Below are 10,580 nucleotides of genomic sequence, written 5' to 3'. Positions count from 1 at the left end.
GCATAAAGTGATTGGCATAAACAAGTAATGGACTCCACATAATTTAATAAAAGTTCATGTTTTAAATTCAAGATTCTAGAGGTCTTCAAAGAGAATGGTGAATTAGTAGTTGAAGGTTTAAATTGTACTATATTAGTTCTATACTATATTAGTTCTACTATACACAGTTGGCTCCATAGTTCAAAACAAAACAAAATATTCAGAATTAGGGAAGTCATATTCAGGCCTGAAACTCTTCAGGAGCCAATGTATGCATGAACAAGGACAGGATTGGTGTACCACAAGAATGTCTATTATCCAGCCTCTTCTGTTGCCATTGTGTGTGGATAAGAGTGTCGAGATAGATTTATTCCGTCCCCACCCCCCCCCCACTATTCTATATCCCCTTTGAATAAATAATAGTCCTGCAAAGTATTGCACAATAGGCCACAACCTAAAGTGAATGAAATTACTTACCTCCGGGCATGATTTTAAAAAGATATAAAGACAAAAAATGGAATCATAATTGCCTGTAGAATATAATCTTTTTTATTTCATGAGTGATGTAAAATTTTAAAACCCAAAGACTCATTTTATTTTCTACATAATTTCCTTAAATCTTGGCACTCCCTAGTCTTATTTATGGCAGTCACCCTAGAAAACAGTTTCATATATACAGTCATTTTGAAAATAGTGTACAGTTCTATTTAAAGTAGAAAAATAACATCCAAGGGGGAAATGGGAGTTATGAAACATACAAAAGTTAAAAGCAGTAGAAATTTCATGGCTTTGCACAAGTATCAGATGTTAAGAGAACAACCAAAGACACTTTTTGTTTGAAAGGCACGTTTTTTTTCCCCCTTGCAGTAAAGCATTGTGGTTTTCATCAAGCTTCCATTAGGCCCAACAGTTAAAGAGAATATTAAAAAGGCAATTTCAGTGAGGAAAAGAATTCCAAGTTAAAAATTTATAGATGCCAGAAATTAATACCAACTTTATAAATATTTTGGTCCTTTTGTAAAATAGGCAACCATGATCCAGTCCCTTCAATACTTAAATGATACTGCGCCATTCTAGTGAGCAAGATGCCTGTCAAGTTCACTAATACCCCAAATATACATATAATTGTTAAAAAGAATTAGAGCTTTTGATGTGCAAATGTGTCCCAGAACAATGGCTTGACTGCTAATAATTTTATAATTCTGTATCTCTGTATCGAGATGGCTGCCCATAGTATCCACGTTTGGACTGATCAGATAGCTGCCTCCGATAATCTTCCTCCTCTGCATCACTGCCATAAATTCCTGGATTATCTAGGTAAGATCTAACAGCCGGCTTCTGAGGCTCGGGAGGTCTGGAACTAAAATCAACATATACAAAATTATTTTGAGCAAGTTAACAAAGAGACCAAGCAGGAATAGACTGTTACCACTTTAAATTAAAGTTAAAAACTGTGCTTTTATTAATATTCAGGCCATCAACAACCCATTTGAAACAAAGTTCCTGCCAAATCACGGCCATTTCAAAATTCTCTTATACTTGAAGGGAGTTGTTCCATCTTCCTCATTAGTAAAGCTGGCCTGAAATTAGGCTGCTAGCATAGGATAATAGATCCTGTGAGAACGTGGGCAAAACTAAACTACAAAATACTTCTATTTTATATTGTTTTGAATGGGATATATTTTAGGGGCAACAAAGTGAACATTTTATGCACTCTATCCGTTTAGTTCTCTGACAATATTCTTACACAGCTCATTTTGCGAAAGTTTATAAAAAGAAAATCATAGGAAGATGGGAAAGAAAAAAGCTACTTTCAATAATGTTTTGCAGCTTTCTTCCTCTCCATGAGGTTTCCATAATTATAATGAATTAGGTCAGAATTTTTTGGGATATGACATTCCTTAAAACTCAAGAGAAAAATGAGATTTTCTACCCAGAATAATTTACTGTTAAGCTTTCAGTTACTTCTCAAATAACTCAATAATTTGACAATCAAATTTAATAAGGAGAGCTCCAATTACAATGTAACAGAAAAGCTCTCTGAGGAAAGTGGGAAAGAAAGCATATGCTTAATTAGGTCAGTGTCTTAGTAGAGGTCAGACGAAGAGAACAAAGGGTGACATGAATAAAATTTTACAGAAGAAAACTGGGCTGCAGATGGTCAGGAGTGTATTTCCACATACAAAATGTGAAAAGGAACAAACTCCTTTGTTGGCAACAGAGTTGGAAAAGATAATTATTATAATCAGGGGTATGCATCTATATTAATTAACTAAACAGATTTATATAGCAGTATGATTACTGAAGAATTCTGGGCTGAAGAGGTTCATGTTGCCTACAGGTTGAATGGAAGGCACAGTGAAGTAAAAAAACGTGTGAAAAAAAGAGTTAACTGCCCTACACTATCTGGAGAGCTATCCACTTACAACTTATTTGTGGACTTCCGCTCTGTTAAAAAAAAATTCTGATGCTGAGTAAGCATGTTAAACATATTCAATGCCACAGAAGCATTAAAAAAATAGGCAAATTAATTCAGTTTTACCTGGAAATCTGGGTACGGTTGTGTTCTGGCTTCTGTGTTTTCATTGGGACTGCATAAATGTCTGGATGTTTTTGTGCTATTTCCACCTTTAAAAAAAGAAGGTAAAATATTTCCATATTTTCATCAAGCTATAAATTATTCTTTGATAGCATTTTCCCCTCCAACAGCAAGCCAATCCATTTACTTTACAGACTCGTCAGATTGTTTACAAAATATGTAAAAATATCCAGGCCTAGAGGTTTGGACATAAAATGGTTCTCTGAAAATTAAGGGAGACTATTGTGCTAGAAGGAATATTTTTCTAAATTTTTCTTCATTGGCAGTTCTAGCACTCCATTACAAACTGAAAAATTCTCTTTCTGAAAAAGATTTCAAAAATAGTATCTCCAAACTGTTGTTTGAATTATGCTTTTTTATTAATTTGATTCTGTATTACTAGTTTTCTTACTATTGTAAATAAAACATTTGCACAAGACCAACAGAATTATTATTTTATACCCTGGCATTCTGTGCTTCTTGCAGTTCTTGCATTCTTTGTAGTCTGGCCTTGTGATCCATTTTCTCAAAAATTTTAACTTTCCCCAGCACAGATTTTGGTGTGTTCTCTTCTACAACTTCTCCCACTTTTTCTTCCACTTCAGAAGGTTGAATGATTGGCTGAGAAGTCTTCAATACAGGCCGGCCCAAGTTTGGTTTCATGGCTATAGGGGGAGGAGCTATTTTAGCTGATCCTCCCAGATTTTCAATGCTAGCTGCATTAGGGCTGTTTGTTCTGGGTTCATAATTCTTAGGCATATCATATGGATCTTCCTTGTTTTGCAACTTAGCCTGTAAACATAACGACAAATACAAGTGTAGATTTTTTTTTACATAAAAATAACAGATTCAGTCTAGAAATAATCAGTTTCAATAACTGATACACCAATAAAGCTGATATGTTTAGTTAAGGAAACATAAATGATTAACATAGAGCTACTTTTCTCCCTTAATGGTTGGCATCAAGAAGCTAGAAACTAAATATTGAAAAGTAAGTTTCGTGCATGAATGAATAATCCATGGAGGGCTATGATTAGCGGTCCAACTAGATGCTACAAAAATGCAAGCTTTTAAATCCTCTAGGCCAGGGGTCTCCAACCTTGGCTCCTTTAAGCCTGGCGGACTTCAGCTCCCACAATTCCCCAGCCAGCAAAGCTGGCTCTAGGCAATTGCTCTAGGCAATTCAATAGCATGAATCCACCTTTTGGGGCATTTTTTTTCTGGCATAACTATAAAAAGTATTGCCTAGCTCAGGATTTAGAACAGGGGTGCCCAACCTTGGCAACTTGAGGACCTGTGGACTTCAACTCCCAGAATTCCCTAGCCAACATAGCTGGGAGTTGAAGCCCACAACTGAGCAAGAATGAGGATGTGGAGAGACCTGGCCCATAGAAACACCAAGAGTCAGACACATTGAATGGCTAACATCATCATCGAGTCCACAAGTGTTAAAGTTGCCAAGGTTGGAAAAACCTGGCTTAGACTATTTCCATTTCTTTTTTTCTTTAGTTTTTATAATTCTGTATTTTGGTAATTAATGAAGAAACATTAGCAATTTTCATAAGTTGTAGAGATATTTCTTTCCATATTACCTTTGGAGGTTCAGGCTTGAAGGCTGGGGGTGGACTGGGATCCCTCAGAACTTCCCTGCTCCCAGCTTTTCTCATCTGAGCTTTTGGTTCAGGGCTAAATTTCCTTAGATTCTACAAACAAGGAATCATAACCATGATGCATATATTCACACAGTTCTAGCTTCGTGTGAAGACCTATTACAATTTTGCAACTGACAGTAAAAAGGCACACGAGTTCTTACATCCCAAACATTAAATGCAAACAACGTTCATTAGTGTCTGGAAATGATGCTAGATATTTTCCATACTTCTCTTTCATTACAATATTTACAACATAAAGTTCTGAAAGAAGAAGAAAAGAAACTTCTTACCTCCTCCTGTTGCACAGGTTCAGAGGACCGGCCGATAGAAGAAATTCTCGGCTCATAGTATGGCTCATCAAGTTCATTATCTGTGTAAGTCCCACCTTCCCCATCTGTGTCTTCCATATCACTGATTAGTCGACTATCACAGCTCAGATAGTCAGCACCCATGGCAGTTAAGTATGACATACGATCATCAATGTCATCATCCATTCCTTCCAACTGCAAAACAGAGGGTTTTGTAAAGAAACTTTGGAGGGTCAGAACACAGGCAGTCCTCAACTTGCGACTGATCACTTAATGACTATTCAAAGCTACAATGGATTAAGAAAAGTTACAACCTATCCTTGATGTCATGATTGCTGCATCACCCTTGTGGTTGTAATTCAGGTGCCTGGCAACTGGCATTTACAGCTGACTGCAGCCTCCCAATGCCCATTGGGTAAGCTGAATTCAGACTTGGAAACATGGGATTCATTGACTAACCTAATGACCATTTAAAAATGGCTGTAAAACAGAGTCCGATCATGTGGTGACTTGAGTTACAACCACAATGACAATGACTTATGATCAAAATTCAGGGCTCAACTGTGGTTATAAGTCAAGGACTTATATTAGGCAACTGTTAATGACCTGTGAATATACTGAGAAAGACTCATGAATATGTTTCCAAGAATGCCTTAGTGCCCATTAGTATCAGAATGCAAGTTTTAAACTACCAAACCTTAGCCAGATTGTTTTTAATATGTCAACAATTAGGCACAATGACTATTGCATTAAATTGAAGAACCTTTACTTTAAACAAGGAAAGGCTTCTCTATGTATATAAAGAAGAAATTCCTCTATACGCAGAAAGGCTTTCCTCTCATAGAGGCTCTTGGTCCATGTTCCAGGTGAACATGTATGCACAAACCAAAAGGATATGAGCACATACCTTTCCTTCTGAAACCCACACTGCTTCATTTTGTTGCTGCTGAATAGTATCTTTAAGGCTGCCATACCAAGCATCATTGGCTGAATTTAGATCAATGGAAGCTGCAGAAATGTTTAAACAATGAATTGTTGGATTAGCAAACTATTACTGCCAAACATTTCATTATCTTACTTTAATGGTTTTTCAACAACAGAAGATCATGGCTATTCTCCACCTGCTAACTACATCACTACTTACTATAAATGTGTGAGAGGATGCTTAATATTTAAAAGCAGAGTAAAAGAATAGTACAGCATTCCATCAATATAAAAGTAAAAATGAGAACGTTGGTGTTCAGGAATGGATAATACTAATTATTATACTATGCTTCCTGTTTGCTTTGTTCCTACTGAAGAAACATGTTACGTGATATTTGAAATAAATCATTTTTCTATTTTATTATTGATTTCTTATTATACTCATAGTTTATAGCCAATCTTAATAGATATTTTTTCTCAGGACCTCTCCAACTGAACTCTTTTAAATATAGCTTAGAAGAACAAACAATATTTTTTGTGCCTATAATCAGAATGAATCTATTAACACATTTAATACTGTAACTCATATATTTGCGTTTAAGCTATTTGGACCAAGCTTTCTGGGAAACGTTAGAAACTTTGATTATCTTATTCCACTCATTAAGCCTTCCTCTGATTAGAATATTTTTTGCTTTTCCTATAATTGGAGTATTTTTCCAAAACTATTAAAATTACCTTATACATATAAAAATAATGCCTTTTGTCTTAATTCCAACAGAAATATTATCTACTCAAAACGTGTGTATTCAATAGGACTTGGAGTTTGCCTACTACGACATTTCCTGTATGGCAATCACATAACCTTTACTCTCTGCTCCAACCGATGCTTTCACAGAAAACAAGTGATGGTTTTATGCACCTGTAAAAAGATGGAAACATGTCTTCTTCAACTTATTTGCTTGATCATAAAGCTTCCGTGCACTCTTGTTGGATGTGGGAATTAGCCTTTGCCTCATAACTTTCACACCTTGTTTGCTGTCCGGGTTGAAAAACACTACAATTGGGAACCACTGAGTGTAGTTTAACAGATCCACAGCTTTGGGAGTCACATCCAACAAAGCATGCTTGTCCTGTACAAGAAAATGGCAATACTGAGTTTATGCTTGTAGGAAAGGGGAAAAAAACACACCAATATTTTTAATATGGTCTATTACTATTATTCTAATGGAAAGGATACAAAAGAAAAAAAATATACCTGTTCAATAATTTGTCTCACAGTGTTCAAACGTACTACACCAGTGGACTTCTCTGAACCTGCATCTTTTGGCTCCGTTTCTGCAAGAATATGCCAGTTTTATTATGTTTAAAGTTTGTCTTAGGAGATCACATTAACAGGAGTTTTCAACTATTTTTGTTCAAAGTTCTAATAGCAATCTTAAAGGCGCCTAATAGTTTTAGATCAGGAATGTCTAAATTAGTATCACTTCACCAATAAAATTTGTGCCAGAGACTTTTTGCTCATGTGCCCAAAAATACATTCCTTAGTTTGACGCATTTATGAATTACTTTTCTCAGTTATGACTCTACTGCAATTGAGTTTAATCTAATGGTTAAGGCATCAGACTAGAAACCAGGAGACTGTGAGTTCTAGTCATGCCTTAAAATGAAAGCTGGCTGAGTAACTTGTGGGAAAAGACCAGGAAGAAAATAAAAAGTTGGGTCTCTACTGTAATGCTTTCTATCTAAAAGATTATTCATTAGGGCTTTACAATGTTAAGAGATAATGAGCCATTAAAAATAAAAACCTGCTTAACTTTTGTTCAAGTTCATCTGTTGATTTACTCATGGACAGACACATATAGTTTTCTTGGCATCAGTCTGTCAAGAATTGCCAAAAAGCAGTTGGCCATTCTCTTCTTACATTTTTAACTTCCCAATCTATTTTTTACCAATCTCATAGCCAAGTTCCAAGAAATTCTTTGAAACTGCAAATTCTTAAAGTACTTGGGGGAGAGATAGTCAGACATTTTTTCTTATTCATCTGTTTCATTGCCACCACTTTATAATTATCTGATATATTATTTTTGTTATTCAATTAATAATAAGCATGAAGTCACTCACTGGCAGGCTGATATAGCTCTGGCAACTCATTATGCAACTTCTCCATCGCGATGTCTGCAATGGGACCAAATATCACCACTGGCCTCCTAAAACCAGCTGCAAAGAAAACACATGTAGTTTGCTACCATGATTATAGATTTATTGTCATTACAGGGAAAAATCAGTGCTGCATCAATGAATTCTGCTCATATGACACAAGACATTATCTTTCTCTTTTTCGTCTTGCTACTCATTACATACCCATTGTTCTACAGGATTCCCCAAGACTATTGAAACAATTTTCATAGTACAGTAGAATCTCTGATCACAACTATAATTTGTTCCATAACTTTGGTCACTACCCAATTTGGTTGTGACCCAAACCTAATTTTGGAAATTTGGCGCTTACAATAAAAAGGCGCGGAAGAGGAAAGTGGCCACAGGGGAAAAAAATTGTGAATTTTTTGGTCAAACCCCAATTTAGTCATTGTCAGAAGCATTCATGACCAGAGGTTCTACTGTATAAGGAGGCAGGAGAGGAAAGCAGAATTGCCTTCTTCCATTGTCTTCATTGGTGAAACTAATTTCAACAGTGGAACATAGTTGGCTAACATCAATTGACTGTAAATTGGATACCTACCTGTAATTTCCCTCTTTACAAGGGAAAGTTTACAATCATTAAGACTAGCTTCCTATAGGAATTAAAAAGAAATTAACTAGCAGTTAAAAAGCAAACAATTTGTACACCAGGTTTCAACACAAACTGGACTCTTGATGAAGTCATTTGAGATGTTACGGACTCAAAAATTGCATCATTTTTGTTATAAGGGTTAAGACAGAGGTATCAAACTCACGAGGTCACATTATCATGTGACGTACCGTGACTTTTTTCCCCTTCGCTAAACCGGGGGTGGGCATGGCCAACATGTGATGTATCCGGCCCACGGGCCACAAATTTGACACCCCTGGGGTAAGAGAAATGGCACTTTCCCAATGCCTAGGAGCCATCAAGGAAGCTATATTTTCCCCTATACAGTATCTAAGAGTCAAAACTTCTGATATGGGTAAATTCTTCAGTGCCCATGCTGGCTCAGGAATTCTGGGAGTTACAAACCACAGGTCATAAAGTTGCCTTAGTTGCCTGCCCATGGTCTAGAGCTAAAACTGAAGAATTACATTTTTTTACCATTTCCCCCTCTCCAAATGAAGTATCTTTCTTTTATAAATAAGGATATTGGTTCTCAATTCTTACATGTTGTTCCTCACTCACCTTCCCTGAGCATAACCCTCTCATAGGCTGGAAATTTTGTGCCAACAGATGCAATTGCTGTTAGATCTTCTCGGCTCTTCTTCAGATTCTTTTTCATTCCTGACCGCTGGCCGCGCATCCGCCAGAAGTCAGCCCTGTCACTGGAACCATCTCTCTGAGCATTTTGAACACTGGCCAACTGTTCAGCCCTGAAAGGGACAGCATTGCTCCATGTTTCAAAAGCCAACAATGGAAATACACCTAAGATCAAATGCAACTAATCTCCAAGTCAGAAAAAAATCTGATTTAAAAAAATTTAAATATTTAACCCTTAACATAGTCATAGGAACATTAAAAAAATGAGTCTTTATATATGTGCTGATGGCTGTAATGCCAATCTCTTGAGCTGAGGCCTTCTCATAAGAATCCACAGGAGCTTTCCTGGCCCCTATATTACAATACCCCATCTACTCAATTCGAATAGGAACATATAAAGGTGTGCCCTTTGCGGGACAGAGCTAAAATTATTCCTTATCCCTGGTGGTCCTAGTTCTATCTATACCTATTTGTGCATTGAACCTGATTTAAATCAAGCTTCAATGGGATGATCAAGAAATACACTGCAGATCAGTATTTAGTAAGGTAGCAATGAAGGCCTTGGACAAGTTATTCTGATGCAATGACCAGTCTATAGCTACAAAAACTAGAATCTTTGTATTTCCTCTCAAAATCCACGGATGAGAAATTTGGACTTTGAAGAAGCAGGATTAAAAAGTATTGATGCTTTTAATATTTAATGTTCCTGAGAATACTATAGTTAGCCAAAAAAAAAAAAAATTCATAGAACAAATCAATCCAGGGTTGTCACTCAAGGAATAAATTTTCAGGTCAGATTATCATATTTGGGGCATGTTATGTAAAGACCCAGATCCTTGAGCAACGATGGATGCAACACTCAAGAGACTTGAAGGACCAGGTTTGAAGGACAATTGTCCTGGAAATGATTTAACTTTATGATCGCTAACAAGTATCAACTTGATAACTTATAGTCATAGTGTGACAGAATAAAAGGTAAATTACAGGAGAGCAACATACCTGCTTTTATTCGGAATTAACCCTTTCTCTAATTCACTATCAATTCTCACTGCCAACCAATGGCCCAGCTTCCCATCATACAGTGTATCAACCACTCGGAAGACATCACCCCTGGTGAAAGCCAAGCTATGTGGAGTTTCTTTTTCACATTCAAAGTGGGTCCTTATGAAGAAAGAATCCCCTCTACCACAAGCCATTATGTCTCTATAAACTGGGGAGAAGGAAGGAAGAGACGTGAGAAAGACCCTAATTATTATTATTTGCTTCCATCAAATAAACACCTAAGAGCAATAGATATAGAAGAAAAGAAAATGCTTCTATATAACTTTTCACACAGGACACTATTTTTTCCATATATTACACAGAAATCAATTTCTGAATTTCAACATGCTATATCCTACTACCAGTGGCTCATTTTAAAAGGAATCCTACATATTAGCAGATATTTCCTATAAATTTATAATAGCAATAGTGTAAATGAAGAAGTTGGTCTTGCTAATAATAAAATGTCTTTGATCACTGGACATTTTTTTAGTTTCAAAAATTGGAAATATCTCTTTTTAGCACCAAGATAAATAATACTTTCAACCACTATGCAAATTAGCAAAGAACCAGTCATCTACTTAGCTATCTTAAAAACTTGGATGTTTATCAGAAAATTTACATCACTGTAACTAATAAACATGTCTAAGAAT

The 10,580-nt window shown here is 36.1% G+C and overlaps 1 protein-coding gene across 5 annotated transcripts in view; it reads right to left on the bottom strand.

Annotated features, from left to right (window-relative positions):
• Nucleotides 1-505: 505 nt before the first annotated feature.
• Nucleotides 506-10,580, bottom strand: part of TJP2 (tight junction protein 2) — a 69,944-nt gene continuing 59,869 nt past the window's right edge. For all 5 annotated transcript variants that reach the window (XM_026703778.2, XM_087926712.1, XM_026703780.2 and 2 more), the window contains 11 exons: nt 9,886-10,096; nt 8,812-8,999; nt 7,563-7,658; nt 6,697-6,776; nt 6,361-6,571; nt 5,425-5,525; nt 4,500-4,712; nt 4,150-4,260; nt 3,020-3,349; nt 2,522-2,607; nt 506-1,339 (listed from right to left, as the gene is read on the bottom strand). In XM_026703778.2, the coding sequence (XP_026559563.2) occupies nt 1,174-1,339; nt 2,522-2,607; nt 3,020-3,349; nt 4,150-4,260; nt 4,500-4,712; nt 5,425-5,525; nt 6,361-6,571; nt 6,697-6,776; nt 7,563-7,658; nt 8,812-8,999; nt 9,886-10,096 (1,793 nt within the window). In that variant the 3' untranslated portion in view covers nt 506-1,173. The remainder of the gene's footprint in view (nt 1,340-2,521; nt 2,608-3,019; nt 3,350-4,149; nt 4,261-4,499; nt 4,713-5,424; nt 5,526-6,360; nt 6,572-6,696; nt 6,777-7,562; nt 7,659-8,811; nt 9,000-9,885; nt 10,097-10,580) is intronic.

The sequence above is a fragment of the Pseudonaja textilis genome, chromosome 2 (assembly GCF_049901715.1).
Source record: "Pseudonaja textilis isolate UNSWEBS1 chromosome 2, rPseTex1.2, whole genome shotgun sequence".
Taxonomy (NCBI): domain Eukaryota; kingdom Metazoa; phylum Chordata; class Lepidosauria; order Squamata; family Elapidae; genus Pseudonaja; species Pseudonaja textilis.
The sequence above is the reverse complement of the archived record's forward strand: the minus strand, read 5'-3'. Positions and strand labels throughout refer to the sequence as shown.